At 42.7% G+C, this 15,740-nt stretch overlaps 1 protein-coding gene across 5 annotated transcripts in view; it reads right to left on the bottom strand.

Annotated features, from left to right (window-relative positions):
- The window catches only part of SULF1 (sulfatase 1), a 154,487-nt gene that overhangs the window by 64,088 nt on the left and 74,659 nt on the right, over nucleotides 1-15,740 (bottom strand). For 3 of the 5 annotated variants that reach the window (XM_014939652.1, XM_014939654.1, XM_014939653.1), the window contains 3 exons: nucleotides 12,754-12,813; nucleotides 12,196-12,431; nucleotides 6,317-6,556 (listed from right to left, as the gene is read on the bottom strand). In XM_014939652.1, the coding sequence (XP_014795138.1) occupies nucleotides 6,317-6,556; nucleotides 12,196-12,367 (412 nt within the window). In that variant the 5' untranslated portion in view covers nucleotides 12,368-12,431; nucleotides 12,754-12,813. Of the gene's footprint in view, nucleotides 1-6,316; nucleotides 6,557-12,195; nucleotides 12,453-12,527; nucleotides 12,619-12,753; nucleotides 12,814-13,273; nucleotides 13,394-15,740 lie in introns of those variants that run through there. The other 2 variants (XM_014939655.1, XM_014939656.1) reach the window with 2 other exon arrangements.

The raw sequence follows: 15,740 nt of genomic DNA, 5'->3' as shown, positions 1-15,740 counted from the left end.
AACCAGGATGAGAAAACTGAGGAGTGAAGACTGCTCTACCTAATGGGGTAGGGATGAAGGGAGCCAGAAGTGCTTTTGGACAGCAGGGAGGACTCAACAACATCTGAAAAGACTCCTGAGTCTCACTGGTACCTTCCTTTCAGTAGACAACCAAAAACCTACAGTTGCCTCCCCCAGCCACCATATATGTGATAAAAATCCACTCTGCTCAGCAACTCAGCGAGAAAGAGCAGAGTTTTACAGAGGGGATCAGAGACCCTCATCCGTGCTGATGCAGATGCTGGCTGGCCTCATGCCTTTTGGCAGAACTGATCTATCTTTTTTAAATCGAGGAAATTTCACCCTCCAAAAAGCGCAAAGTTATCACGTAGTTAAAAACTATCCTTTGGCCACATGGACAAGAGAGATGAAATAGTTGCACAGACACTGTCCTACTCAGATTTTCCTAAATGGAGCACTTGAATGCGTAAACTTGCTAAAAATCTTTCGGTGTATGGTTTTTCTGTGCAATATTTAATAGCACAGACCTCTGTTTTTAAGTATAAGTAGGTAGACATGCTGTGGTTTTTGATGAGGTCTTGGACAGAAACCAAAAAAAAGTTTCACTTCATATGATACTGTAGAACTAGAAAACCCTGCATGTTACCCTTTTTGGCCTTTTCCCTCTTCTACATTTCACTTTTTGTGGACTATTTGGATATATTCAGCGTATTTCACTTTCATTTATATGCTTCTACATTTCACTTTTTGTGGACTATTTGAATATATTCAGCGTATTTCAATTTTGTTTATATGTTTTTTTAGTTTGACTAAAAGTGTCATTTTAATTTTGAAACATGAGGCGTATTTTTAATTATTTTATAATATTTACAAGGCACGTTATGCTCGATCCTCCCCAGCATCTTTCAAACCAATTAAGGAAGAACCTGAAAGCTGGGAGTTCTCTCTCTCTCCCTTTTTATTTTCACTTCAAGAAATATCCTGAAAACCAGGACTCATTCCCTGCACACTCATTCCCGCCCCTCTACCATATTCTGCCGCCCTCTCTGTTTTGAAAGGCTGCATGAGGCAGGATACAAATTAGGTCACTGAAACACTGCAGATTAAAAATAGCGTGTGCTGGCAGTGAATTGTGCTGGGAGGCTGTGAACAGGAAACTCCCTGGCTTCGCCCCCAGAGGAAACGCATTGTCTGCCCACGCCTTCAGGAGGCGTAGCTTTTTGCTCCCTTTCTGAAAGATTAATTTGTCTCCCCGTGTCAGAAGGGGAGGGTGGATGGTTTAAATACTTCTTAGCTTTCAGTCTCCCATCATCTCGGTGCTTTATGAGTTCTTTTTGGTCACCACGCTAAGAAATGCACCCCCAAGTGACAGATGTCAAGGGACAGGCGTCAGAAGCTGGTGTGAACTGCTGAACATATTAACTATATGTCAAACAAGTGACCATTTCTGTTCATCACTGCACACACTGTGACAATGTCAAAACAAGCCAGACAGTGACATCCTGATGTTCAGTCACTTCTTGAGTTCTGAGTTTCACAAATGCAGGCATTTAGAAATTAACGGTGAACTTAATAAACTTTGCCACGTTACCATTTTTTGACCCATCAAAGGCTGAGAGTTGCATCAGGACACTTGCATGCATGGATCCTGAATGTTAGTCTGATTGGTTCATACTTCTGAACAAGAAATAAAATATTGGGACATACATTTTTTAGAATTGTTTTTGGGAAGATGTAAGCAAATGATTGCCTAATTTGGTTATTTCTGTTCTTTCAGATGGGACTCCATAAGCGGAGCATGGTCCTGAGTTTGACTAGTTGCCGTGAGGCTGTCAGTGGCCTCTGAGCCAGGACAGACTCCTCTCCTGCACAGTTTCTCTGGCTGTGAAGGGCTGAGAGGGGCGAGGATTAGAAGGTAATAATTTCCTAAGTAACACTAAGCAGAGAGGGCTCTGAATGCATATGCGTGTTGAGTCAGGGTGAGAATCTTAAACTTATATTTCTCTTCACATTTGCAAAGGGGTGAACCTTCAGCTGGTGAAAACGTGAAAGCCCACCATAGACAGAGTGTGACACGCTATTTAACAACAAAATGACTGTTGCATTTTTGCCTCCTGGATATTGACTATGCTGACCACGGCTCTCAGTTCTAAAATACTAAGCCAATGCTTGGCTGCTGCCCGGTTATGAAGATATAGCACAATCCTTTCCTACTGGAGGAAGCCTCATCCCTGGAAATATTTAAGGCCAGGCTGGATGGGGCTTGGAGCAACCTGGTCTGGTGGGAGGTGTCCCTGCCCAGGGCAGGGGGTTGGATCTCGATGATCATTAAAGTCCCTTCCAACTCTAACCATTCTATGATTCTATGAAGCTGAGGTTGGGGTAGCAAACTCCTGCAGTTTTCTTTTGCCAATGGCTGTGTCAACTGACAGCACCGAAGGGCAAGTCTGAGAGGCAAGACTATACCACAGGGCTGGGATAAAAGAGTAGAAAGTAAAGAAAGCCAGAGACTTCCACAGTACTGCAGGGAGGACTGGAAGAACGGCAAATAACCAGCCAATGCTCTGGTAAGCACAAAGCAAAACCTCCCAACCCCTGCGTCTAATAGTCTCACAAATAAAATTTCTGACTCTAAACAGCTGAAGGGATGCCTACGGACATTAAAAGCTACAAGATGAAATAAAACCTCTCAAGATTTTCTCAGTTTCCACAAAATTTGAAAGTGATTACAGAGTGACCCTTTTTTCCTCCCCACTATGAGCAGCTGGAGCCTATGTAATTAAAAAAAAATTCTCATCTCTCTGAAGCTCTCCAGAGTTGTTTTGTTTTCTCTTTCTACCTATTTAGAGTATCTTCCCTGCTATTTCCTACAAATTCTACTTTAATATTACCAATTTTGTGGACTTTCAACAGTTGGGATGCTGTGCAGTTGAGACATTGCTGTGTAAGGAGGCGGCTTCTGAGTAAGGGAAACCGTAAAAATTGAAGCATGCTTAATTGTTTGGAGATTTTTTTAAATGATAATTAGAAGCAAAAGTGATCTTGGTCTGGAAGTGTTGTTTCTGAATACTGTCTGTCCTATTAGCACCCGGCACAGGTCTATGTCTATGATTTAACACTGACATATAATCTTCAAAAAGGGATGTTTCCATGAAATGTGCATTAGGTCACATCAGCATAGAAGAGGAATAGAAGAGTAAAATAGAAAAAGGAAATTAAAAACCTATGCTGTTCTTTGCAAGGTTTTCCCAGTGTGCTCTAATTATGACCGCAGTTTATTAGAGCACATTTCAGACCTCTCTTTAAAAGGCCTGGTGTGCTGGTGTGGAGTCCTTGTGGTTTCAGCAGGACTCCCCTTGTAAGCCCACCTGTGATCAGCTGTAGTATAGAGGGTTTAGTTAAGGCAGCAGCAGGTTTAGACAGCAGATGCTTTATAGATATTGGGAACTATTTGGAGTGAACAGAAGTAAGGACACTATAAACACTTCCCCGCCCCTTTATTTCCACCAACTTATATAATAAATTCAACTTATGCAAAAAAGTGAGAGCTAAATCCTCATTGTTTCAAACAGAGGACCAGGTTGGAAGTATGGAATCATAGAATGGTTTGGGTTGGAAAGGACCTTAAAGATCATCAAGTTCCATCCCCCTGCTCTGGGCAGGGACACCTCCCACCAGACCAGGTTGCTCCAAGCCCCATCCAGCCTGGCCTTGAACCCCTCCAGGGATGGGGCAGCCACAGCTTCTCTGGACAACCTCTTCCAGGCTCTCATCACCCTCACAGCAAAGAATTTCTTCTGAAGATCTCATCTAAATCTTACCTCTTTCTGTTTAAAACTGTTACCCTTCATCCCCTCCCTGATCCAGAGTCCCTCCCCATCTCTCCTGGAGCCCCCTTAGGGACTGGAAAGGGCTCTAAAGTTTTCTGGGAGCCTTCTCTTCTCCAGGCTGAACAACCCCAACTCTGTCAACCTGCCCTCATAGGAGAGGGGCTCCAGCCCTCTGAGTGTCTTTGTGTCCTCCTCTGGACTGGAGCTCCCTGGACCAGTGTCCTATCAGTGCTGTCACCGAACTGTGAGGGACCTTGAGTCACTCATTTCTCTTTCTCTGCCTCAGATTTCCATTGAGGAGGGTATGGAATTCCTCTCAAAATATGCAGAAACACACAAGGTAAATACCCACAGTGTCTGCAATATCAGCACAGAGTCACGACCAGCCTACGTGGTGTGTAACCATTCTCCCGTGTTCCCTCTTTTTCAGTCCCAATTATTTTTGACTCCCAGGTATTCTTGAGTCATTACAATTTTACTAAACTTTCTAGCTGTGAAGTGTGGATTATTAGTTGGTTAGTGGACTTTTGATGCCTTTTTAATGAGGCGACACTGTCCTTGAAAAATGTATTATAAGATCTGCTGCTAATTAAGCCGCCACTTCAAAAAAAATTGTGGGGTAATTAGAAGGCAGGCTCATCTTACAAGGAGCAAATGGATAAATTCTTTGGGGCCATATTATTATAGGGTCAAACAATGTACCTTGGTCAGGAGCTTCATACAAGTATTTTCATTTGTTTCCATTTCCTTTTTCTCCTTCCTGCCCCTTGTTAAAACCCACCTTCCCTGACATCTTTAGGACCCATGTTCTCTCTGCCTGTCTTTGGAAAGGTTTTTTTTTTTTTTTTATCTTTTCTTTTCAGCCTTTTTTCCTTTCTATTTAATAGGGCTAAGTCTGCATTTAGTAGACATCTCCACATGCCTTCATCATGCAAGGTAGTGCAGAAGATCCCCCCAAAGCAGAGTGTTTACCCCTAGAAGGCTAGAGAGGGCTAGTGGCAGAGCTATCCAGTTTACACCTGGGGCATTTAGTCGTGCAAGTATTCGATTACAAATCAATAAGATACTAAATTTTTTAAGAACAGGAAAGCCAGGTCCCACATGAAGCAGCCAGAGATCAAGCAGAAAGGATTTCTGAGTCATGAGCCGTAAGACAAAGCAAGTATTTCAGGGTGAATTCAGCACATTTTCTAGCAGTGATTGTCAATTCTCTCTCCCTTTTTCTCCTCTAAAGCCTTGGTGCTGGTTGGGTTCAGGAATTTCACTGACACCAGCTTAATAGAGAGCACTATTCACCACATGCGCCAGAGCCAACAGCGGGTCCAAAGAAGTGAAATATTTGCCTGTTTTTGCTTTTTAAACAGGATGCAGCAGCTCTCCAGAGCTACAGATACAGAGAGACAGAGGGGAAAAAAAGAGCAAGCTGTCTGCGTGCTGAAGAAAAGATGGCAAACAGGCAGATAAATCTGAAGCACTGGATACACGCAGAGAATTCGGACAAGCAGACAGCATGGAGACTTTCTCCCCCTATACGTTTTGAAAGCAATCCCTTCTTCTGCTAAGCTGCTGATGGAGACACATTTCCCTGCTGCCAATTACATTGTAAGGAGCGCAGTTGGCACCGAGATCTGTGTGCCTCCTTGGTCCTGTAAAGGGGAGCCTGTGTAGTCGAACGACGCTTCGGGACAAATTGCACCCTGATGACCTCGCACAACTCCCCTACCTTGAGAAGGGGAAGTCGGGCTGGAGCCTGACGTGTCTACAGATTGAATCTTAAGGGATAGGTGATGCAGAAATGAATCAGGTTTTACATCAAGCCGAAGCACAGACGAGAGGAATGAGAAGAGCTCTTTGTAGACAGGAAAGGGATCTCCTGACTAGGGAAAACCACCAGGAATTTACAAGAAAACTATCAAATCTTATTGGTGCACAGTAGAACAATCCTTCTTAAAGGCAACTTTCTATTCCTTTTCAGAAAATGCAAATGAAATATCGCCCCATGGCAAAGTTTAAATTATACCATTCACCTTGTTTCACTCCCATGACAGGCACTTCGCTCCTGTGAGGTCTTTGGCACCGGTCCCCAGCCTGGCCCAGGCATCTTCTTCCATAACTGCTAGCAGCTGTCCACAGGCAGGCCATAATACTGACCATAATCACGCCTGGAACTGCCGGTTCAGACCCACAATGCCACTAAAATGCACCTCTTTTGCCCTGGGTGTAACTGCCCAGCAGCTTATTTCCCACCTGGGACATCCCAGTGTGAAAATATGCTGCTCCATTACAAGTGAGTTTCTTTACGTGGCCATCAGCCGCAGATCTGGACCAGCAGAAAGTACCACCCTCCCTCTCCATAACATCAAACCTCTGCTCTGTAAACCCAGCTTGGGGACAATACTTCATTTTAGGCAGTGATTCGAGACCTGTTGCTGAATATCCGTCATCTTCGTTTTAAACAGAAGAACTACTGTTGATTTATCTCTTACCTGTTCTGTACCCAGTGTTATTGAGATACACGGCGAAGGTCCGGGGCTCATGAGTAGCCTGCCATGAGGGAGAGGAGCAGTTTTCGTTGTTGGTGTAGATGTTGTGGTTGTGCACGTACTTCCCGGTCAACATGGAGGAACGCGAGGGGCAGCACATCGGGGTGGTTACAAACGCGTTGATAAAGGAGGCCCCTCCATTCTCCATAATCCTCCTGGTTTTATTCATCACTTGCAAGGACCCTGCAATAAGAGGTATTGATCATTGCTGTGCTGCAAAAAAATAGTTAGAATATATTGGCTGCTATTATGCCATTAAAAGTACAGTATCAACCGTTGGCTTGCCTTTGGGCATCAGTCCGTTCTACTCTGTAGTTTAGGTAAAGTTTGGAGAAAAGATAAGATTTTTATTATATCACCAAAAAATGTTTTTCAGGATTCCAGAAAGACCAAGTTCTTTTTTTTTTTTGCAGGCTTCAAAACAAAGTTAAAATATAGTCTAATCTAGAACTAAAAAGTTAAACCTTTAGAGCGGTATCAAATTTATAGGTCAATAGTTCCTCAAACCCGGCTGTAGGAAAACAGCCCGTTACACAGACTGCATCATTAGTCAACGTGCCAGTGAAATATGTAAAATGCTTAGATTGCCAATGAATCTGCTGCAATTCTTTCCATTTTATCAGATAATCAGAGAGAGAAAGAGAGACAGAGGAAGGAGGTAAAGGAGGGAGTGAGAGTTGAGGGAAGGAGAGAGAGAATTCAGTAATGATTTTTCTTGGGGAAACTTTGTGCAGACACAGGATCAGCACATCTGGCTCTGATACTAAAGCACTGTGCTCAAAAACAGCTTTGGGGGATAAACCTGTATGCAAAAAACATTGGCAAAATCCAGCACCTTTCTCAAGAAATTGCATCAATCCAGTTTAAAGAACAAAGACATTTTTTGCATCCTTCAAAACTTCTTCATCAACAGCAAGGTGAGACAGGTAGGGCTGGCACGTTTCTGGTGGCAGAAAGGTGGAGCAGCTCCTGGTAGGGTCTGTCAACATTTGCTGTCAAACTTTTCTCTTTCTCTTATTCAACAGAGCAGTGATTGAAGGGTGAGGGTGAACCGTGAATAAGTCAGTATGTGCCCAGGAAACAGGCTTGTGAATTGTAATACTTGAACAATTTTGGTAGTAAAATAAAAGAGGTTTTTGGCCCTTTGGTTTTACAATTAATTTTGCATGGGTGACAGTTTCAGGTTTAAATTTAAATCCACTGATTCTACTTACATCATGAGTTTTTCTCGGTGTTTTTTTTTTGGGTCACTTGAAAACCAAATTAAAAAAAAAAGTTTTAAAAGAACGGAAGCCACAACTGCAAAAGCACAAAACTGTCAAGGAGGCTCAACTTTAGGTGTAAGCAGTAAAATCTTATAAATTATCAAACTAGTTAAACTCTTACAAATTATCTTACTAGTTAAGTTAAGCCTGCTCTATTTTGCTTTTGGGCTGAGGAGTCAGTACTGAATATTAAGTCTTTTGCATCAAAATTGTTTGGTTAAAAAAATTGGGAGTTAGCTCCTCAGCATCTCCCTGTGCAGTGCCAACATCTGTGTCATTGAAGGTACATTTAATACCCTGCATATCAGTCACCATCATTTTGGACTCTTCCTCTTTCATAGCCTTTCTTTTCTAAATGCAGAGTATCTGCATTTGTGTTTTCCTGAACTCAATACAGAAAAAACCCCACGTGTTCAGAGACGTAGAGAAGCAGGAGAGTAACCGAGAGGTCCCTGAACACAAAAGGTCTCCGTTTGTATGAGAGGGAGCATTTCACTGAGTTGTTGAGTAAAAGCCAAATGAGAGATCATCCTTGTTCTACATGTCTTTTATCTCGGACCCCAGGCTGGCTTTTTCTTTTTTTTTGGTTTTTGCTTTGTTTTGTGTAGATTTTGCCACAGCTCTCCCGTTTTTGAAATGTCACAGTTTATTGCTGAGACCTCAGCTGTAAAGCACTTTGAGGTGCTCAGATGGGAAGCTCAGGTACACTAATGCAGGGGAAGAGCAGCAGAGCTGATGGGCACTTTCATGCCTCCGTGCATTATAAATGAGCAGCTGTTGGAGCGTTTCCTCATTCCTCTGCTTGGTCAGCCCTCTGCTCTTGCAAACCTGCTGTTTATGAGTAAGATTTTTTCCTCGAGCTATGCACTTACTGACACTGATAATAGATTTAGCCCCTCTGGAAATTCTGGAACAGGCACTTCAAAGCAGGTGAGACTTCCTCATTTGGAAAACAAAACATAAGTAGGAGATGAAACTCGCTGATATAAGTTATAATCCTGTGCTGTCTGTAGCCCTCCTCACAGCTTGTGCTCTTTACCATCTGGCCCACAGTCTTCAGGGCACACGTGCTCAGGCGCTGCCTGACAGCAGGACACTCGTGCTCTACACAGCCAACCGGGGAGCACCCCAGGGCAACCAGATAACCGGGAATGGCCACTTCGGATGCAGAAGATAGCAAGTTTTGTCAGGCAAGAAATTCGGTGTCAGATCTCAGTCGATTCTCATGCGTCAAGAAATGTGTTTGGTAACCAAGGTTTCATAACAAGTCTTAAAAGTTGTTATGGATTTCCATCCAGGTGTAACACAGGTGGACATCTCTACAAAGGGCTGGCTGGAACCACCTTGTCTTGATTTAGGGTACAGGCAAGGCCCCAGGAAAGTGACGGACTTTCTCAGATCTCAGCAGCTCTTCCCTGTTTGTTCAGCTTGTGTTGTCAAGTGTTTTGAAAGTTCTAGTGAAGATGGCAAGCAGGTAAATTATGCCTGATACGATGCATCTAGATGATGCTATGATGTCTTCACCCACTGGAATACTCAGTGGATGGCTTATATGGATTTCACTGGGTGACACATTAGGCTGCAAACAAGGGCACAGAAAAAAGTAATTGCCTCAAATGGACATTTTTATTTTTTTTTTTTAACCTTTTCCCACCTCTCTGATCTCTCATAGGGCTCTAGGCTAGAAACACTGGAACTACCAACATACACATTAGCTTTGACTCCTTTCTGACATTATACAAGATATTATTCACACTGAGGATTACGAGAATTATTTGGGGGTCATGGTTTGAGGTAGCAATGCTTGCAAATGATACAGAAGCTGGAGGACACAGGGGGAAAGACTAAAAAACAAGCAAAAAGTTGGAAATACCTATATTCACCCTTGAAAAGACTATAGACATGACCTCAGTGGGCACTGCGGCCACTGTCCTGAAGAGCAGCAATACATTATCTCCAGGGGGGCAAGAGTTTTGGACAGTTCTGGTATTTTGCCTTCAGCAAGATGCCCGTTTACCTCAGTGTTGGGCAGTTATTTTTGTACCCTCAGGACCTTAGTGGGGGATAGAAAGAGGCATAATTTAACCAGTCATTTCCCAGCTTCTGGGCCCAAGTATTTGCTGAGTTTCTTCAGGAGCTGTGGGCTGGGCTGCTTCACAGAGCTTAAATTGCCATCCACCAGCTGTGGACGATCAGCAATACCCTTCCTCCCAGCATAGGCAGGAACTGAGGGGAGTTGTGGAGCAATTTGTGGGTTTCATCTGATAAGCTGAATGCGACAGCAGCTCTGCTGAACTTCTTTGCATTCAGAATGCAAAACTCAGGGGGATGGTGCAGATCGATACGAAGATGTGCATAGCCCTATGCTTGAACACTAACTAAATGCAAGCTCCCTGCCTCCTGCAAATTTTACCTGGGATAACTCCCCTGTATATCATTTGCACTCAGGCAGCTGAATATTTTGGTTTGATTCTTACACATGCTCTGGAGACAAATCCTTCCTGATTGAAGTCTATAATGCACCTTATACGCTTTTATGTCCAGGCATTCATTTAGAAAAGTTTTTAGAAATGTTTGTGCTGGGAATCAAATAATCATATTGAGAGACTTTCCATTTTGCAATTTTTGGATAAGAATGCCTCAGTTTTATTCTGCTTGTGGCAGAAAGAGTTACCTCCAGCCGACTTTTGAGGAAACATAAGATTTTTCACAGGAATCACTGAAGGGCAAGGGGATAATTCACACATGGAAAACAGTATGGGTTTGCTTTCCAAATAAGCGGGATGATTTATTAGCAGAAGTGCGAATAATGCAGTACAGTAAGTCTTGGGGCTGAATCCTGTTTCCTGCAAAATGATCTATGAAAAGGGGAAACCTGTGTCTTCGTTCGGTGCATAGACATCCAGGCTGTAGCTCAAGGGCTTGCTAATAGGAGCCAGAGCACCCTGAGAGCATCCAGAGCAGCTTTCAAAGAGAGGAGCTCCACAGCATGAATAAAGTGGCTTTTGCCACATCCTTCCTCCTCTCTCACCACGTGCAAACCCTCTCCCAGGACTGAAGGCAGCAAGTGGGTGAAGTCATTCAGAGATGTGTCTGCTAACCTGCCTTCCCCAGTGCCCTGCAGAAATCAGGCTCTTTCGGACCACAAAAAGGAAGACGTGATTCGACCCTTTTTAACGATATTTTCGTGACGACTTTAACAAGAAGCAATGCATTCCTATTGTAATAGTTATATTTTAGGCCAAAAATAGAGCCAGGAACAGCCATTCGCGATGCAGCACAACAGACATTTGAAAAAGTGAAAACCAGAAAACATAAGACATGCTCAGATCCAAAGGCCTGGTCCTGGAACTCTGCTGCATAAAAGCACTAACTCTCAGTCACGATATACAGTTTATTACTTATGTTCTCACACAGGAGAAGGGCTGTGTAAATTACTATTGCATCATGACAAATGCAAAAATGCTAGCAATTAAAGACTTGCTTTTGAGATCTAGACCACTTCTTGTCCACAACTTTCTAGCTGAAAGTATGGGATTTTAGAACAAATGAGCTATTTTGTTCTAAGTTTTCTGGAATGAAGCATTTTGATTTTTCAACGTCATATGGCATTTTGTTTAGAAATTTACTATACTTTTATTAAAAACATGTTTTTCATTAAAAAAACACTAAGAATGTGAGATTTCATTTCAAATTGATATGCCAATTTTTCACCTTTTTGATCTTACCTCCCACCCCCAAACCTAAAATATTTGCTTGGGGGTAACCTAAAATGATCCTCTTTCTCTCGTTGATTTTTCACTTTGGGCAGTGAACCAAAAAATCAGTTAAATGCATAACTACTATTAATATCTTTCTAACTTACTTAATGGAAAACATTCAAAGGCCTCCTGGAACATCATCCAAGCGTTTTAACTTTTTCCACCCTTAGAAAAATATGTGAAAATAACTTCTGGCTGGTATGTCCAGGTTGTGCTCAGATATTTAGTATACTTGTGAAAGCAAAACTATCCTATTTTTATACGTAAAGCATAGTTTTAAAGCAGACAGATTTTGAACATTTTAATAATTCACAGAAACATCCAGTTTATGTCCTGAAACCAGACCAGTTTGTCTGTGTGCATAAACATGCCAGATGACATACAGGCAGGTGACAAGTATGTGGAGAATATAGGTGCTCACCTACACAGCACTGAGGGAAAGGTTGACCTCATACTGCTCAGATTTTTAATTGCTACAGAAAGTCACAAAGTGAAAAAGGGCTTTTGATGCAAGTTTTTTTACATGTATGTTCTTGCATGTATTATTAAATCCTTTTATGGTGGTGATTAAAGCCTTCCATGGAGGATTTTGATAAGCCCGCATTTCCTAAAGTCTGTAATTAGATGTGATGAGTGCTATTAAATCATATTTGTTAACTCATTTTCCAAACTTGTCCCACATTCTGATGCTGTTCCAGGACCGGTACCTTCTCTGAATCTAAACTACTTCCTGCTTGGCAGAAATTACTGAAAGACACGTGACGAAAGGAAGTAACAAATAACAATTATTTCTCACCCAGCTCCACATCCTGATCGTCCGTGAGTACGAGGATGATGTTTGGCCGGATGTTTTTTCTCTCCTGCTGCACGCGTCCTCGGAACCTCGGGGACTTGAGGGTGGAACAGTGACTCGTTAGCAGTTCGGCACCCAGCACTGCCAAGATGAATGCAAACCAAGAAGACTTCATAGTAGTTCAGGTGTTTCAATGAAAAAGGCTGGTCCAGAAGTGCCCGAGCTCTAGTTTTCAAGACCTGCAGGGAGGAAAAGAAATTCTGTTCAGGCAATAAATAAACTTCCAGTCACACAGTGAAAGGATGACACTTAAGGAAGTCAAGCCTGACACATACCATTTAACATGATTATAAGCCATATTGTTGAATAAGAGCTTTATTCTGTCATTTTCTAAGAATAAACTCGGTCATTCCGCAACTACGTTCTCTCAAATAATTTTTGCTTGAAGTCATGCCGCTGCCTGCATTTTGTATAGGCATGACTCCTGGTACACTCCTCACAGAGCTCCTTCTCCTACACCCCACGCTTCTTTTTATGCAGCTTGTTCCTTACAGTCAGTACCTGGGCGCAGGAAAAAATTGCCGGGGTGCAGCCGCGTTCAGAACATCTGTAGGAGGAGCCCTGTGAGAAGGAGAAAGCAGAAGGCTTGTCAGTCAAAGACCTCAGTTCAAAGTCTCCAGAACTGTTTGTTGCAGCTTCTTTTCTCTGTCCTGGAAGAAAAGAGTGGAAAACATTTGCATTTCCCCCAGCTCCCCTACTTAATTTAATACCATACCTAGGCAGCAGTTGGACGGCACCTTGGCTGCAAGAGATAAAGGACATATATATCACGTCGTCAAATGCAGGGGCTTTTCCAACATCTATAGAGAGCCTGAGATTCTGAGAATAAAAGTGAATTCTTGGCACCTGGCGAGCGATAAAGCTATTTTAGGTCAACTCACCTGCGCGACCGACTAAACCCTCAACAAAGCCAAGGGGACAGCATGGCTGTCAGTCGCAATCTGCACCCGATCACGATGGGGAAAGTCATCTTCCCACCGAAGAGAAAGCTGGTATTAAGTGACAGCCCAGGTGAGCTTACCCTGCATTGTGAGAGAGAGGAACTGTCCCTCCATCAATCAACGACGGACCTGAGCAGCCTCATCCATAATGCACAGTACCTCTGGCACCCCGCACGTCCTCGATGCTCCTCCGCTTCCCAGCCTCGGCTCGGTAGGTTCTCAGAACCCCCTCTCCCTGCCTGTCACTCACACACAGCCCTGCTTTTGTAAGACCTGATGCAAGCACAGAGGCTTGGCTCTGCTGCAGCAGATTTTTAAACCTGCGGCTGAGAAATGACGGATTGGTCCGGGGAGGAACGGGTGGCCACTTAGACTTTAACATATTCTTTTTCTGGTGTTACCAACCAGAGCTCTGCGAAACCCTCCTGTTACACAAGGGAAGGGAGGGGATATCTGGGGGCAAAAAGGAAAGGGGTGGGAAAGAAACCTCTCCCTCCAGGGTACTGACCTGCCGCACGCATTCCTTCTGGTTTTATTTTGGGACTATGGTTAAAGCGCGGTGACATCGGTCAATAAATAAAAACCCCACAAAACCACCCAAGCCCAAGAACATTCAAGAGGTCTGCCCAAGGGGGAAGCCTGCATGGGGACTGGGGTGCACATAGACCCCAGTGTATAATTAGCCCAGAGCATAATTCACAGGGAGATCTGTGCACTCACACCTGAGACTTCACATTCAGACGCGCGACACGAGCTACAAACAGATTAATAAGCAGATATAATTTAATGAGAGCAACAGAGAAGACAAAAAGGGACCCCATCACTCACCTAAAAATGCGTTAATAGGAAGGTGCTCTAAATTTCAGGGGAAGAAGCCACAGGAGAGGGAGGGGATGGGACTCGGTGCTGGACTGCTAGAAAAAGGATCGTGTTCTTGTTTTCACATACACCTTTTATTTTAAGCTTCGCAAGCTAAACAGTTTCATGCTCCTCACTCTGGCAGGCTGTAATTACACCAGAAGAGTGTGAACGTCTTTAAAAGGAAAATCCAAGTGTCTGTTGCAGAGAAATCTTGTCTTTCATTGTCTCTGCACCAACAAACAGTCCAGCCTCCGACTAACATTAGAGCACTGCAAAGTCAATCCAGGGGGCTGGCATGGAACCTCAAACGCCGTTTCAGTGATTACACAACATTCAGATAAGCAGACTGGAAGTCTGTAATTAGCCTGGACTGACTTTTAAAAATACTTTCATTTCCATGTATTTGTTCTAAGTCGCATAAAAGCTGGCGAAAACCCCGAAGACACCAAGGTTACCGGAGAAGTCAGCCTTCTTCTGACAGACACCAGACACCACGTGCTCTTGGTGCAAAAGCAGAAAAATACAATTTCTCTAAATGTCTGATCTTTAAATAGCAAAACTTTGACTCACCTTACAAAGCACGAGAGGCTCCGTGAAGTGAGACTCAATGTTTGGTTTCTTACCTCAGTTGTACCATACAGCAAACTTTTTTTCAGATAATGTTGACCCAGAAAGTGCAGTCATCCTGACTGCGCTGAGCAAACATTGGCACCAACGTGTTTGAATAAACCCCCACAGTACGAAACTACAAGCTCCTGACAATTACACCTCAGTGCTAATAAAATTTACACTACTCCAAATGAACATTAGCAAGTATTCTTCATTCCATCCTCTTTTGGGCTATATTTGTTAGCTTTTAAACAACCCTTTTGTTTTAAAAAGTTAGGGCAAGTCTTGTCTACGAAAAACGGCATAAAAGGTTTCCTTTCCAACTCTAATTTTTTTCCCCTTGATGGTTAAAAGAAAATATCAGGACTGATCTACACATATAAAAATAATTATCCAAGTTTCACTGAATGGTTCTTGCACAAGAGGACAGTAATGCCACCTTTTGTTGCTCATAACTATTTCAGCTTTGCATATGACAGATCTTTATTAGAAGGTGATCTTTGACAGCTTGTCCTTTTACAGCCTGTTTCCCAGCCCTAGAAGGAAATGAAGTAAAAAAACCTGTCAAAATGCAGGCTTGATAGGGAAGACAAGGCTGAAATGTTTGTGTTGGATACTGTCTGATAGTCTACAAGTGCCCCTACAGACACTATAATTTTTCTTGAGAAATAGACCTTTTCAAATTCACATGGGGAAGTTAATTTAAATTCTTTTGTAGGGTGCTCAGAATTTAAGATGGTACTATAAAATGCTTTTCCCTTGCCAAGTAAACAAGTGCTGATGATAACTTCTATATATGCTATTTGGAAAAATGAAATTATATTTTTCCTATAGAGCATACCTACAACAACTGAAAAGTAGTCAATAAATAAATGAAACCAGAGAAATCTGAAGAAATTATTTTTCCTCATCTGGATTTACTTTTTTCTTTCAGTCATTTTTTTTTTTTTTCACAGAAGCACAGAATCATAGTTTGTACTCATCTTTCATGGGATAAAATATGAAAGCTTAGATCATTACGTGGTTCTATGCTGGTAGTATTTTAAGAGGCAGTTCAAGGATTCGTTGGCATGGAGA

The sequence above is a fragment of the Calidris pugnax genome, unplaced genomic scaffold (assembly GCF_001431845.1).
Source record: "Calidris pugnax isolate Ruff unplaced genomic scaffold, ASM143184v1 scaffold5, whole genome shotgun sequence".
Taxonomy (NCBI): Eukaryota; Metazoa; Chordata; class Aves; order Charadriiformes; family Scolopacidae; genus Calidris; species Calidris pugnax.
This window is presented reverse-complemented; position numbering and strand designations above follow the sequence as displayed.